We start from the raw sequence: 15,962 nt of genomic DNA on the forward strand, positions 1-15,962 counted from the left end.
AAGGTCCCAGGCCTCAGAGAGGTTAGGCTGGCCTCAACTAGAGCCAGGGCCTTCTCGGCTGCGGCTCCAATCTGGTGGAACGCTCTGTCACAAGAGACTAGGGCCCTGCGGGACCTGACATCTTTCCGCAGGGCCTGCAAGACAGAGTTGTTCCACCAGGCCTTTGGTCAGGGCGCAGCCTGACTCCCTCCTCTGGCAATCTGCACAGAATTTTGCTTAATGGTTGCCATCAACTTGATTTTAATTTTTATAATGAAATATTTTTAGAATGTTGGATTATTTGATTGTTTGATTATTTGATTGTTGTTAGCCGCCCTGAGCCCGGCTTCGGCTGGGGAGGGCGGGATATAAATAAAAATTTTTATTATTATTATTATTCTGCCTTACCCTGTCGCTGGGTATATAAGGAAACAGGGCTCCCATGACAGTCTCTGGCTCAAAGCCTGAGCAGGCCACAGAGGGCAGGGGCTCAGGGAGACCCCTTCACACCCAGAGTGAGCAACCAAGCCTTTGGCAGACCAGAGCCATCACTTTTGCCCTCTGGCCTTGCGGCAAATTGTTGCCACCTTCGCCAGCCGGCACAGCGCTACGCATCAGAAAGGATACTGCTATTAGGAACATAGGAGCCTGCAGGATCTGGCCAACGGCTCATCTAATTCAGCACCTTCTTCTCAGCGGCTGAACGTTTGCCTCCAGGAAGCAGGATCCGACACAAGAGCAGCACTCCCCCCTCCCGTGGCTGCAAGCAACTGATTAAACTAATCCACTGGAGTTTCAGCCCTGGGCTGCTATCAAAGGACAGTTCCGCCTGCTAGGCTGCGCCACCCTCGCAACCTCCCGACACACACACTCTGCCTGCATTCCAGGGACAAGCGCTGGTGCCACCTCGCCAGCTCCTTGGGGGCCCCGGCAGCTGCCCGCCCTGCGGTGCAGGGATTCCCGCTGACCCGGCCTGCCCTGGCAAGAGCGTCGCCTTCTCAGTGTTTGCTTCCCGTTCAAGCGGAACATGAGCAAAGTGAGCCGAGGCCCCGGTGGAGATGGCATGGCAGCCGGCCCAGCCAGCCAGGCTCCGCGGCCTCAGCCGCCTCCGCAGACCTCCGGAGAATACTCTGGGGCTCTTCCAAGGCCGTGAACACATCAGCGGAGCCATCAGGCCCCCTTGGCACTCCCCGCTCTCTCTCATGCACGCAGGCAGGCACACTCGCTCTCGCTCTTTCCTGGCATGAGGCAGAGCTCAGGCCTGAAGGGGGGGCTGACCCCTGCCGCGGCACAGCCAACCTGCCAGGAGCTGCAAGGCCAACAGGATTCGCACAAAAGTCAACGTCCCTGGCAAAACGCACCCCGGGGGATGCTGGGGCCACGAGGAAGCGCTGTCTCCCCCACGGAGACACCCTGCTCTCCCTGGGGCTTCCGATTCAGCGCACCACCCCCCGATCCTCACCCAAGCTCAACGATGGGCAGTCAAGGTCCCCGGGCACAAGGGGATTTGGAAGAAGGCAGAGGGCTGTTCTGCCAGCAAAACGAAGCACAGGGAAGCTGCAGCGGCCTCTGGAAGAGACCTCACCTTCGAGATTAACTACCCAGACTCTCGTCTATGAGAAGCTTCGGCCACATTTGCCAGTCTTGGAGGGGACAAGAGGCGGGCTGTGGGCGGCTGGTTTTGTAAAGAGATGAGACTCTGTCTTGGAAGCCTCGCTCCCCAGCCCCCCTCAGCCCAGTTTGCCAGGGAGAACCGGCAGCCCAGGGGCACGTCCAAAGGGAAGCCCGGCTCCTCAGGAGTAGACCTACTTGTTGCCACGCAAGCCTTCCCGGCGGCTGGCCAGCCCTTCGGACACGAGCGACTCTGCGATGTTCTCCCCAGTTGTGTCTGCCAAGGAAAGACAGCCAGGTTAGCGAGGCAGCACAGCGCCCAAGAACGGAAGAACTGGCCGGCAGGATCAGGCCCTGGGGGGCCAAACTGCAGGCAGGATGCGAGCGCAAGAGCCCTGTCCGCTGCAAAACTGGGATTCAGAATCAACCACAGAGGCAGGGCAGAGCCACTGTGGGTGGAGATGCCTTTAATAAAATAAAAATCTCAACTAAAAGCAGAAGACATGCTTTCAATGAGGGGGCTGGTGCCCTGCTGGTTTTGTCTGCGTGTTTTAAACAGATTTAATACATTTGTGAATAGTTTGAATTGATTGTTAATGACTGTGGGAATTTTCCCCATATTTTTAGCTGCAGTTCTTTTATTTGTACGTCAAACCAATTGCCTGCCAGGGGGAAATATGGGATATAAATAAATATATCATAATAATAGAAGTTGCCACCGGTAGCCTGCCTGGAGGGTGGGAAGCAAGGTGCATCCAGAGCCCACGGCAAGTCGGCCTGGCTTGGCCCACAGAGACTGCCCCCCCCCACACGGCCAGGCCGCTTGCAGTGGGCAAAGGGGGCAGAAAGAAAGGAGGAGTTCACAAGCCAGCGCCCCAGCAGGATTTCACCACTGTGCACAAGAAGGAAGGCTTGCCGCCGCTGTGGGGGGGGGGTGATGTTCCTCACCTTGCTCTGCCAGGGATCAGGGCCTCCCCAGGTGCTCTTAACAAGGATCTCTCCCCACAAAGCCCTCCCTCCTCAAAAAGGCTTCCAGGGGACCCACACAAAGAGGCTCTCAGGGAAGGAGTTATATGGAGGACTCCCTGGTCCTGAATGGGGCAACTGTGCCCCTGAAGGACCAGGTGCGCAGGCTGGGGGTCATTCTGGACTCACAGCTGTCCATGGAGACACAGGTCAATTCTGTGTCCAGGGCAGCTGTCTACCAGCTCCATCTGGTACGCAGGATGAGACCCTATCTGCCCATGGACTGTCTGGCCAGAGTGGTGCATGCTCTGGTTATCTCCCGCTTGGACTACTGCAATGCGCTCTACGTGGGGCTGCCTTTGAAGGTGACTCAGAAATTGCAACTAATCCAGAATGCGGCAGCTAGACTGGTGACTTGGGGCGGCCGCCGAGACCACATAACACTGGTCTTGAAAGACCTACATTGGCTCCCAGTACGTTTCCGAGCACAATTCAAAGTGTTGGTGCTGACCTTTAAAGCCCTAAACAGCCTCGGTCCAGTATAGCTGAAGGAGCATCTCCACCCCCATCATTCTGCCCGGACACTGAGGTCCAGCACCGAGGGCCTTCTGGCGGTTCCCTCCCTGCGAGAAGCCAAGTTACAGGGAACCAGCCAGAGGGCCTTCTCGGTAGTGCCCCCCCCCCCCCCGTGGAACGCCCTCCCATCAGATGTCAAGGAAATAAACAACTATCTTACGTTTAGAAGACATCTGAAGGCAGCCTCTGTTTAGGGAAGCTTTTAATGTTTGACGGACTATTGTATTTTAATATTTTGTTGGAAGCCGTCTAGAGTGGCTGGAGAAACCCAGCCAGATGGGTGGGTATAAATAAATTATTATTATTATTAACTGTAAAGGTCATGAAAAAGCTTCCATGGGCATTGGAAGGCAGAGGGCGAGGAAGCACCCAGAGGGAGAGGGGGCACCTGCTGTGGGGGGGAGCAAAAGGACCCTGGGCTGCCCCAAGCTGTCCTCTGCCCCAAGCAAGAGAATTTCAGGAGGCAGCCATGCAGGCAGAGCCAAAGGCCCTCAGGTTCAGCCCAAGGCCAGGAATCCAGAGGCTCTGTCAAGGGGGGGGGTCCTGCCAGGGACCCCCTCCAGCATCACCCAACCTTAAACCCACCCACACCCCCTTGGCAAATGCACTACCAGTCCCAGGCCTGCCTCTCGCGCCCAAACCAGCGGCACAGTCCAGCCCAGAGAGTTGGGGAGGGGGGAGCAGCTGCCAAGATCTGCCCAGCCAGCAATTTCAACATGGATCTCTTCAAAAGCTGAGGAAGTTAATTCGCAAACATCCATCTCTTCAGCTAAATCCTGGGCTGTCAGGCGGCAGCAAGACGAGGCCAGCGTGGCAGAAAAATCCTTCACATGGCAGCAAACAAGCGGGAGAGATACTGGCATCGCTGCCCACCTCTGAAGATTTATGCCCGGCACAGGGCCCAGAGGGAGATGTGCAAACCAGCGTGTGGGGGGCACAGCCCCACCCCGGCCCCCCAAAGCACTGGAGAGACACAGGCAAAGGACGGGGGGAAAGGCAGGCAGGAAGGAGACGACCCACAGCCGGGGGGCAGGAGACGGGCATGGGAAGGGGAGAGGGGCTAGCCTCATCTCGGCAGAGAATTTTTATTTTGCATTTCTATCCCCGCCACCACCCGAAATGGAGGAAATCCAGGGCTCCTCATTCTAAGCTGTTTGTTGGCCTGTTTCCTGCAGAAACCCAGCCCCCAAAGCAGAAAACTCAAAGCAGGGGGGCAGAGGGAAAGAGAAAATCACTTAGAGTGGGGTACTGTTCAAAACTGGCTGCCCTTCAGCTCCCGCCTGGCTCTCCCATGGCAAGGGGGCGGGGAGGCAGCATGTTGCACAGCCAGCAGGTGACCCAAGCTTGTCTGCTCTCTAGGCAAACACTGCGGGCAAGGGGCAGGGCGAAGGGGTGAGCCCCCCTGGAACTCAGGGCACCGTCCTGGTCACTGGCTGGGCCCCTGAAGGACCCCCCCCCCCCCGCTTGGCTTCAAAATGCCACCGGTGGATTCGCACGTCACGGCTGGCGTGAGGCTCAAATTCTCGCCCTGAATGTGTCTTTTCGGCCTGTTAAATTAGACCACATAGGAAGAGGGAAACACATCTCACACAACCCTTTATGGTATTATATAGGTAAAGGTAAAGGGACCCCTGACCATTAGGTCCAGTCGTGGCTGACTCTGGGGTTGTGGCGCTCATCTCGCTTGACTGGCTGAGGGAGCCGGCGTACAGCTTCCGGGTCATGTGGCCAGCATGACGAAGCCGCTTCTGGTGAACCACAGCAGCGCATGGAAACGCCATTTACCTTCCCGCTGGAGTGGTACCTATTTATCTACTTGCACTTGCTTTTGAACTGCTAGGTTGGCAAGAGCAGGGACCAAGCAATGGGAGCTCACCCCGTCGCGGGGATTCAAACCGCCAACCTTCTGATAGGCAAGCCCTAGGCTCTGTGGTTTAACCCACAGCGCCACCCGCGTCCCTATGTTATTATATAGAACTTCCCAAAGTTGTATACTTTTGGAGATCCTTCTCTTTTTCTGAACGAAGGAATATTCGGATGCAACTTTGGCTTTGAGACACTTGGATAGGATTCTGGTATTGCACACATTATGTTAAAGATATATTTAAAGAAACGGACACTTGGTGGAATTTAAAAGTCTTATTTTTATATTGGGTGTTTTAGGAAGTTCTGCATAACTGAATAGAGTTGTGTGAGCTGGAGTAAACTGGACCACCACCTTGGCCAACCCACTAGTCTTCCTGCCGGCCACGATCCGGCGCTTACGATTTCCAGCTATGTTTCCCCTTTGCCAGTTTTCCCTGGGAGAACAGTTCCCTCGTTTCCCAAGGAGGTCTCCTTTTTTGCCCCCAGACCTGCCAATGCCAACACATGACCACAGAGCTAAATTTTTTTTTATGGCTTTGGGAGCTGAAGAACTCAGAATAGGCTCACCCCCCACTTAGCTGATGAACCTCAGAGCTCACAGGAGAACAGCCAGCTCAGGGAAGAAGGAGGGGCAGACTCGGCTGTGGGGATCTGCCCTCCAAGTGTGGGGCAACCCTGCGCAGGACCTCTCACCTTTCCCCAGGTACACCATCCCGTACTCCCGGCCTTGGGGCGTCTTGTATTCCACTGTGAAGCAAACCTCTTTCCCGATGAGCTTCTTCCGCAGGAATTCGCGGGCTGGGAACCCCCAGGGCTGAGGAAGGAGGAGGTCGCTGGTCAGGAACAGGAGCCGCTCAGCCCCACATCCCCCCCCCCAACACTCACTCCCAGACCCCTTGTTATTTGAGGTCGACTCGTCGCTTTCAGAAACTCACCCGTCAGCTTGCAAAAATAACAATTAAGAACCACCCATGTAATACAGAATTTTTAAAAACCTCCACGGCCAGAAACAACTCTTAAAAGGGCTTCATATAAGCTCCTTAGGAAATTTGCATATTAAGCGGTATATAGCTACGGTTGACGATAAATGATGGATAAAACATCCAATGCGTGGGAGAATGGAGACCCTTTGGGGCCGGATGAACTTCTCTAGAGAGGGGGTTTTCATATTATTATTATTATTATTATTATTATTATTATTATTATTATTACTATTTCGTCCTTAGATCTCAGGGTGGTTCACAACATAAAAATACAAGGTAAGAGACAAATTCCTCAAGCAGGGCTGCTCCCACAGGTGAGGCCACCCCCATCTCCCCCCCACACACACACCACCCCATGCCCAGCCTCAGGAAGGGTCAACCTCAGGCCTGAACCTCAGAAGATGGGCAACTAAGGGGGGCAGTGATGGAGGGGGGGGGAGGACAACTCACACCCAGGCTATTTCCTGCCAAACTTCGCCCCCTGGTGGCAAGAAGTGGAATAGCAACCAATAGCATGACTGAAAGGACCAAGAACCTACAGACAGAAAAATCTGACCCGAAGGGCCATTGGCAAGGTCACGAAGTGCAGCAAAAGCACATAATCTGGCTGCCACACAAGTCCTGGTTGAGCGTAGAGTGCAAACCTGGCCACTGATGTAGGGGAGAGAGGTAATGTATAAACCACCCGTCCCGTCTTTTATTCTGTTTTTAAAACAGAGATTGGGGGGGCCATCTCTGGTGAGCTGTTCCAGAAGATCTGCAAGCGCCATCTTGGCAGTCCAGATAACCCCAGAATTAATTGGCAGCTGATGCAGCAATGAGCTCATTTATTAGCTTAGATGTAAGCTAATTGGCTGGCTTTGATATGCCCTCCTTATCTGTGGGGTGCTGGGCTCTGAGCCCAGAGAGGGGAGCTTATCTGTAGGATTTGGGCATTTGCCACTTCTGCCCTCACCTGGGCAGGTGAAGCCATCTGAGGCCCTGGCCAAAGGATCCTGCTTTGTGTATAAAGAATGAATCCCCATTTGCTTGGGGGAGACATGCCATCTCCTTGCTACCCACCCCTCCCTTCGATTATGTGGGTCGCACTCTGTGCCCACAGCCTCCCCCTCTTGGGCACCTCCACAGCAGGTCCTGGCAGCAGAGGCAACATTTAGCCCCCCCACACACACCAGGCCCTCAGTTACCTCCGTGACTGGCACTTCCCCCCATCTCCCCCCCCCCAAGACCTACCTCGTCTGGTGTGTCCTTGCCATCTGGCTGCCCCGCAGCTGCCCGGCGTGCCAGGTTCCCGGCCCGGATGTTGCTGAGGTTGATCTGCTTCTCGGGAGGCGGTCCCCCACGAGGCTGGCCGCGAACTATGATGGCACAGCCAGAGAGAACCTGGGGGGGGGGAGAAGGCGGGGGCATCAGTAGCAGCATCTAACAGAGCGAGCAGCATCAGAATAGGACCCAGGAGTAAAGGTAAAGGGACCCCTGACCATTAGGTCCAGTCGTGGACGACTCTGGGGTTGCGGCTCTCATCTCGCTTTACTGGCCGAGGGAGCTGGCGTGCAGCTTCCGGGTCATGTGGCCAGCAGGACAAAGCCGCTTCTGGCGAACCAGAGCAGCGCACGGAAACGCCGTTTACCTTCCTGCCGGAGCAGTACCTATTTATCTACTTGCACTTTGACGTGCTTTTGAAGTGCTAGGTTGGCAGGAGCAGGGACTGAGCAACGGGAGCTCACCCCATCACGGGGATTCGAACCACCGACCTTCTGATCAGCAAGTCCTAGGCTTTGTGGTTTAACCCTCAGCCCCACCCGCGTCCCGGGATCAAATGCCCACTCGGCTAGGAAACTGACTGGGGGACCTTGGGCCGACCTACCTCGCAGGCGAGTTTTGGGGATTAAATGGGAAGGACCAGGTAAGCCACGCTGAGGGACTTGGAGGTAAGGCAAGTGGGATTCATAATAAGAGGGACCTTGGCTGAGCAGGCAGGTGCGAGCGTCAGAGGAGCAATGCTTCACACAGGTGTGCCCAGGTAGCCTGAAGGTAAGGGACCCTTCTCCTCCTCCTCAGCTGTTGCCACCCTCAATGGCACCCTGCCAGCACCTAGACGCTGCCCCTGAATGCGCAAGATCCCAGTTTACTCACAGGGCGTTCGTCTGGGGCTCCTTCCTGCCCATGAATTTTGCCAGGATGCCAGCCACTGCCCAAGCCAACCAACAGCAAGGCACGTTGAGGATGGGCTATGTGGATTGTCTATGCTGCCTTTCCCTCACACCGCTGCCAGTCAAGGCAGGTCAGAAAAGAGTAAGACCATTGACACAAAGGAGCAAAATCGCATCCTCAAGAGGAAGTCAAAGCGCTTGCAGCCGCTCATGAACTGCAGGGCCACAATCCGTCCAAAGGTAAAACGGAGCAGTAAAAAGTAACGCTGCGCTGCCCTGGTTGCCAAAGCCCTAGACAACTCCAGCCCCAGATATCCGAATGGCTACCTTCTCCCCCGAAGACCCTCTTGGGGTTCTCTTGGCAGTCCCTCCACCTTCAGGGGCTCCAGGCGAGTGGCACCCCAGGCGGACGGGGCCTTTTCCGTGGCAGCCCCTCCCCACAGAGGTGCATCTGGTGCCTTAACTGCACAGCTGCCGGACATCTCTTTGCCCCCTGACTTCTTTTGGAGGTCTATGTTCTTAGGACCCACCTCATTTTATGGTTGGGGGTTGTTTTAAAGTGCTCTTGATATCGTGCTTCAATGTTCTGTCCTGCCCTGGGACCTCGGGGCGAAGGATTGGTAACAAATTATTATTACCATTATCAATACTACTACTACTACTACACCTTGGATCCCAAACGCCTTAGTACTCGGACGTTTTGGCTCCTGAACGCTGCAAGCCCGGAAGTGACTGTTCTGGTTTGCGAACTATTTTTGGAAGCCGAATGTCCGACGGGGCTTCCAATTGGCTGCTGGAGCTTCCTGCAGCCAATCAGAAGCCGCGTTTTGGTTTCCGAACGTTTTGGAATGGATTTCCGTTTGACTTCCAAGGTACGACTGTACTACTATGAAGCTTTTTTCTTTTAATCCACCGAAAGCTTTCATTGTGATTCCTTACAACTTCAGACAACCATTGGCAAAGAAGCAGCCAATCAATGTTACCCCCCAAGCCCCAGAGGCGGGACTTCCCTTGGTTCAGCCACAGCAGCCTTCGAGAGCCCCCCCCCCCTCCTCTGGGACCCAGCAGGTCAAGCCCTCCCACTGCCTCCTGCCCCACAGGGGAGGTTTCCCCTCCGCACAGGTGTGCAAGAGGCAAGGCCATGCCCAGGCGATTCCTCCTGCCAAGGTTCAGGGTCCAGGCAGATCACTGGACCACAGGTCAGGCCTCCTCTCAGCTGGCTGGGCAGCAACGGAAGCTGCAGCCAAGCTGACCCTGCAAGCCTCCGAGGTCCTGGCTGAAACCAGCAAATAAAAAGTTGCGCACTAGAAATTATGGGCACACACACACACACCTGGGCTCCTCGACACGTGGCCCATGGTCACCGTTTGTGGCTGCCTTTCTTCGAAGTAGAAAATGGAGATCAGAAGGATCTGTTTCCTGGCCGCAGCTAGCCATGGAAGCCCAGAGAGGAGCTACCAGGGGACAAATATCCTCTGGCTTGTGATGCTCTCTGTGGTGCCCGCCTGGCAAGATGCAAAGATGCACAAATCCAGATCTCCAGGTGTCCCTCTGGCCCCTCCACCAGCCAAGGCAGGCAAGGACACCGGGGCTTTGATGGTGCACAGCCTGGTATGATCAGGAGGGAGGGGGAACAGGCTATAGTCACCTGCAGGCGGCCTTTCCGGCCTCCTTCTCAAGGCAACGATTTCGAGCACCCAGGCTCAGGACCAGCGGCGAGAATTGGGACCCTGGCTTGCCTCCCTGTTCTGAGCACCTTCTTCCCAAGGGCCAAGGGGGGGTTCCTTGGGGGCTGCATCCTCTTCTCGACTCCTTTCACCCAAATCGCCAGCCCTCAAACGTAGCAGTCAATGCCCCAGTCTATTAAAGAACTCTGCGCAAACGCCAAAGCGTTAAACTCCAACCGGAGAAGCAAATTGACAAAATAATCAATTGGAGAGAGATTCTTTCAGCGGAGCTTGTTCCACGGCTGTGGCACTCGATACAGCCAGGACTGGAGCTGTAATTACTCTTAATCTAGTTCCCAGGACAGGCTGAAGGACCACCCCGCTCTTGGCTGCTTGCCGGAGAAAGCCTGGGGCGAGATCCGTGGGAGCGCCAACCTGCACAAAGGGCACCGCGCAGGCTCCCTCCCTGCGCCCCTTTGACTCCCAAGGCCGCCTCAGCCAAGCTTCCTGATCAGCTGACCACCTTCCCAAATCCCCAAGAGGCTCCGTGTCACCCCAACAGACCGGCAATTGTCAGGGCTTCACAGCACAGGACGCAGCCCCCTTGCACCCAGGCAGAAATCAGCCGGCTGACTCCACTGTGGGCATCAGGTAACTGGCAGGCAGGCAGCCCTGCTCACCTGTCCGACTTGGGCCACAGAGGGCGGGGGAGAAAAAGCTTTCCCCCGTAACAGGAGCTACACTTGAATGCAGCTGCCAGTCAGAGGATGCTGCGGCCCCCAAAATCCTCTGCTACCCCCACAGTCAGCACTCCTTCGGTCTTTCCTCCACCCCAAATTTTTCACCCCTTCTCAAGTTTAGCAAGCTGATGCCACCTCTGTGAAAAATCACCACCAGAGAGAGCAGAGTTCCTACCTCACAATATCGCCCCCCCCCCCCCACTGAGACGCTGGGTTCTATGCCTCTGGTTTAAAAGGCTGCCTGCCAGAGCCCAGCCTTTCCCCGCAGAAAGGACCTGAGGGCTGATTCCACCAGTGGGGCCCATTCTCCCCGGAAGAAGGTGCTGCTCTCAGACGGAACAGAGGCTGAGGATCACTTCCTCCTCGTGGCAAAGGAACTCCACCTTGCTTACAGAGATGCAGTGCAGCTCAGTGGTTAAGGTGTCTTTCTAGCACCTGGGAGACACCAGGGATCAAATCCCCACTCGGCCAGGAACCTCACTGGGCGACGCTGGCCCGGCCCCTGCCTCTCCACCTAACCTACCTCTCAGGGCTGTTGTTGTGGGTGCTAAACGAGGAGAGAGGCCCCCTTGAGCTCGGGTGGTTTGTAAAATAAATAAAATAAACAAATAAATACAGTCGTACCTCAGAAGTCGAACAGAATCCGTTCCGGGAGTCCATTCGACTTCCGAAACCTTCGGAAACCAAGGCTGGTTATGACTGGTTTCTGATTGTGCAGAAACACCAGAAACAACAGCAGAAGCTGGGCTGGATGTTTGGCTTCCAAAAAAAGTTCATAATATTTCTGGTTTTTGATCGTTCAGGAGACGGAACTTTCAACTCCCAAGACGTTCAGGAGCCAAAGTACGACTGTATACCGTGGGGCGAGAGGCTGAAGACGGAACCTCTCCCCATCCTTCCCAGGGGGCAGCCCCCCCTCACACCAGCCCCAGGGCCAGCAAGTGACTCCCCGCTTCTGGGTCACAGGGTGCTGCGTTTTGCCATTAAAGCACTGTTGCAAAAAAATTATAAATGAGAGCTGAATGAAATAAGTACAATGATGGAATGGTTACAGGCTGTGATCTGGAGAAAGTGGCCAGAGCGCCACAGGCATCCCGGCCTCACTTTGCAGAAGTGAGGATGGGAGTAACGCACGGGGAGAGCGCGGCCCCCTTCTCTCCTCACACGGTTGCTGCAGGGCAGATCAGAATCTGCAAAGCTGAGCTGCACCCCGCCCCTCGGGCAGCAGTCCTGGAGCATACTGCAGACCACCCACTGTGGACGGGTGCCCTCACCCCAGGGCGCACCCCCTGCTTGCGCTGCTGGGGGGAATTCTCTCTAGCTGCCCCAGGACCTTGGCCCACCAGCCCCACTGATCTTCTCGCTGTGGAGCAGAGATGCGCCTGTGCAGGATGCCCAGAAGACTCCGAAAACCAAACTAAACTGGTTCCCAAAGCTTCCGTCCCTGCCTGCTCCAAGGGAAGCATCTAAATTGCAGAACTCTTTCATGTGGCGTGGCTCACACATCGCAGTGGGGTGGAGTGACGTTTGTGACCCACAGGGCACTTATTTCGGGATAGGGAAGGGAACCAGCTGCTCTCAGGCTCCAGAACCCTGCTATTTAGAGGCACCTGAACATCCTCTGCTCAACGGGTAAGGCCACTTCCTGCCCCCAGGTTGCAACGTTCCACGTTCGGCCACCCTAGCATGCCTCAGGTTTATTGCAAGCAACTTCTGCTGCTGAATTTCTAGAGGCATTTGCAAATTCTGGCCGAGACCTGGCACAACCAGCACATGTCCTGTGACACCCGATCTGCAGCAAAAAGCAGCCCCCAGGACAGGGGAGGACACACACACACCTGATGCCAGAGCACCAAGCGGCAGCATGGCAGGCTGGACTAAGAACCCACAACACACGTCCAAGCTGCCACATGCGCTGACAGCACCAGCCCCGGACGATGTGGGTTCCCAGAAGCAAGTCTGCGGAAGATGGCCTGAGAGAGCTGCTAGGGGGCAGCCCACAACCCACCCCACGAGATTGCCCTTCCAGGCTTGCCCCACTGCACAACTTTGTCAAGTTTGCATCTTGCCCTTCTCAAAAAAGACACAACTGACACACAAACACACTCCTTCCAGAAAGCGAGTGTGAGCCTGCATGTCCTTTGCAATGCAAAGGCAGTTCCAAGGCTCCCCTAAGTTATCCTGGGGGCGTTTTCTGAAGGTCACCGGAAGCCAGACCACTGGGCCAGCGAGGGCAACGCTCTCCAGATGTTACTAGAGCCCAAACGCCAACAGGCTCAACCAGCAGGGCCAACGGTCAGGCCAAGAGCTGTAGTCCTGCAACATATGGAGGGGGCTGCATGGGGTGCCCCCTGCCCACAGACCAGGCTCCTTCCCAGCTCTAGGGCAGAAGTTCCGGCCTGGACCCGAGGCCTTCTGCCTGCAACGTGTGTGTGCTGAGACTCAGCCGGGCCCTTCATGGCCGCATCACGTGCAGCAAAACAAGAGACTCCTCTTCTTCCATATCTTCAAAGGGAAGGACTGTGATGGACTCTCCTTGCAAAAACGTGCCCCCCTCCCTCCCCAAAGACCCAAGCAAAGAAGGCGCTCAGGATGCTGCAATTGCACCCGGGAGAGAAAAGGGTGGTCCTGGGGCTCCCGGTCCTGGGGGCCACACGCCCACCTCCCACAGAGGAGATGGGGGGGTCTCTGGGGGAGCCGAGGGCCTTCCCACAGGGGCACCTGGCTGGCGTCTCTGGGGCACAGGGGGGTGGGATCCCTCTCACCCACCCCAGCACCCACGGGGTCCCAATCCAGCTGCTGCTCCTCATGGGCTGCCGGGCGGGGTTTTGAGCGGACCTTCCCGCCTTGCACGGGGTTGGTCTGGATGACCCCTGGGGGTCCCCCTCCCAAGGCTTCGGTTCTGCGACCCCCTCCCGCCCTTCCTGCCCCGGGAAAAGGGCTCGGGAGGAGGGTCCTGGGCTGAACTCCCCTCCGGGCAGCTGAGGGAAGGGGAGAGCGGAGGGCGAGCTGGCGGAGGGGGACACGTGGCGGGGAGCCGAAGGGGTCTGGCCCCCAAGAGGCCGCCAGAAAGGGGCCTGGGGGCTCTGCCCATGCTCAGAGGCGCCCTTGGCGGCGCCCTTCCCCCCCCCCAGACCCCGCTCCCGGGGAAAGGGTCCTGGACTGGATCCCCCTCCGGGCAGCTGGGGAAAGGGGAGAGCGGAGAGCGGAGAGAGAGTTGGCGGAGGGGGGCCCCTCCCTCCTCCCTGCCTCGGCACTCTGCCCATGCTCAGAGGCGCCCTTGGCGGCGCTCTTCCCCCCCCCCCAAGGACTCGCTCCGGGGAAAGGGTCCTGGACTGGATCCCCCCCCGGGCAGCCGGGGCGAGGGGAGAGCGGAGGGCGAGCTGGCGGAGGGGGGCACGTGGCGGGGAGCCGAAGGGATCCGGCCCCCGAGAGGCCGCTGGAAAGGGGCTGGGCGCTCTGCCCATGCTCAGAGGCACCCTTGGCGGCGCCCTTTCCCCCCCCCAGACCCCACCCCGGGGGAAAGGGTCCTGGACTGGACCCCCCTCCAGCCAGCCGGGGAAAGGGGAGAGCGGAGAGAGAGCTGGCAGAGGGGGGCCCCTCCCTCCTCCCTCCCTCCTCCCTCCCTCGGCACTCTGCCCATGCTCAGAGGCGCCCTTGGCGGCGCTCTTTCCCCCCCCCCCCCAAGGCCTCGCTCCGGGGAAAGGGTCCTGGACTGGACCCCCCTCCGGGCAGCTGGGGCAAGGGGAGAGCGGAGGGGGCCCTCCCTGCCTCGGCACTCTGCCCATGCTCCGAGGCGCCCTTTACCATCTTGACGATGCCTCTCTGCAGGGCGGGGCTGGCGGCGCCCGAGGCGGCGGAGGAGGCGGCGGCGCTGCTGCTTCCGGAGGAGGAGGCCATCCCGAGGGGTCTCTAGCGGGGTCTCTAGCGGGGTCTCTCTCTCTCTCTCTCTCTCTCGGCGAGGGACGCGGCGCGGACGGAGCGGCGGAAGGGGCGGGGCGAGGGGCGGGGCGCCAGCTTTCTACCCCTCCCCGGCCCCGCCCCCTCGCGCAGGCGCAGCGCCCGCGCCGGACCCGGCCCCGCCCCGCCCCGCCGAGGAGGGCCAATGGGCGGGCGCCCCCGCGGACCCGGACCCGCCGGCCTGGCCAATGGGCGCGGCGAGCGGCGGCCCGGGAGGGAAAGGGGAGCGGATTCAAACCCGCGACGTCGCGGAAGGAGGAGGGAGGGAGGGGGGGGAGGAGGAGGCGGGACTTCCGGGTCAGGCGGGCAGAAGGACACGTCGGCAAGAGCTGCCCGCCTGGGACGCGCCTGCGCCTTGGAGGGGGATCCCGGGGAAGCCCGGCGGGCGGGCACGTGACCAGGAGGGGATTCCCCGCCGCGGCTCCTCCGGAGGCGGCGCTGAGGGGGGACTTGGCGACAATTCCAACTGCAGATTATTTTATAATATTTCATAATAGCTGTCCGTATTGTTCATAGTGTTTGCTACATTACAAGTGAAATTAAAATAATAAATAAATAAATATACTCAGGGCGGCTTCCAACCAAAGATTAAAAATACAGTTACAGATAGGTAGCCGTGTTGGTCTGCCACAGGGGCCAAACCTTACGCCAAAGAATAAACGGACATAAATCGGACATCAAGAATCACAAGACAGAGAAACCAGTAGGAGAACACTTCAATCTCCCAGGACATTCTATACAAGATCTCAAAGTAGCTGTTTTACTACAAAGGAATTTCAGAAATAGACTGGAAAGAGAAGCTGCTGAATTGCAACTCATTACCAAACTTAAAACCATGGAGAGACCTGGTCTGAACAAAGACATTGGATTCTTATCTCATTATACATGACAAAGCCATTTTTCACCTTCTCACCCCTTGCTTTTTCCTGTAAGACCTATTGCAGTCGTTAAGAGTCGTCAACAGGCTCATCACAGCTATCTGCCAACCACCCATTCCCACCCCCCTTCTGAGTAATACCCCTCCCCACCTTCTCACTATATAGAAGGATCTGGCAACTTCTGTTTCAGTGTATCTGAAGAAGTGTGCATGCACACGAAAGCTCATACCAAGAACTAACTTAGTTGGTCTTTAAGGTGCTATTGGAAAGAAATTTTTTTTTTGTTTTTATTAAAAATACATTAAAACATCAGTTTTCTCCTGAGAAAAACATCAGTTTCCCCCTGAGAAATCGCTACGTGGGACAATGTTGCAGGAAACACCCCACCCAATCATTCTGTTTGTACAAACACGGCACAACCACACACGACATACGACATACGCGACGTTTCTGTTCTAAATTCATAGTAAATCAACCGTACATCGGAACACCTCTAGTGCCAAAATGCACTTGGTATCAGGTGAACCTGGAATATGAGAAAGTCCATTAGTTCCAACACCTGTATTTTGCACTGTTTTACTGT

At 56.7% G+C, this 15,962-nt stretch overlaps 2 protein-coding genes across 2 annotated transcripts in view; both read right to left on the reverse strand.

Annotated features, from left to right (window-relative positions):
• SND1 (staphylococcal nuclease and tudor domain containing 1) overlaps window positions 1-14,760 on the reverse strand; it is a 234,629-nt gene extending 219,869 nt beyond the window's left edge. The window contains exons 1-4 of the mRNA XM_083572639.1: window positions 14,349-14,760; window positions 7,215-7,364; window positions 5,692-5,812; window positions 1,789-1,867 (exon numbers count right to left, since the gene is read on the reverse strand). Coding sequence (XP_083428765.1) covers window positions 1,789-1,867; window positions 5,692-5,812; window positions 7,215-7,364; window positions 14,349-14,441 — 443 coding nt within the window. The 5' untranslated portion in view covers window positions 14,442-14,760. The remainder of the gene's footprint in view (window positions 1-1,788; window positions 1,868-5,691; window positions 5,813-7,214; window positions 7,365-14,348) is intronic.
• Window positions 1-15,962, reverse strand: part of PPP6R2 (protein phosphatase 6 regulatory subunit 2) — a 1,004,265-nt gene that overhangs the window by 435,802 nt on the left and 552,501 nt on the right. The window lies entirely within an intron of this gene.

The sequence above is a fragment of the Podarcis filfolensis genome, assembly GCF_964270895.1.
Source record: "Podarcis filfolensis genome assembly, chromosome: 10".
Classification (NCBI taxonomy): domain Eukaryota; kingdom Metazoa; phylum Chordata; class Lepidosauria; order Squamata; family Lacertidae; genus Podarcis; species Podarcis filfolensis.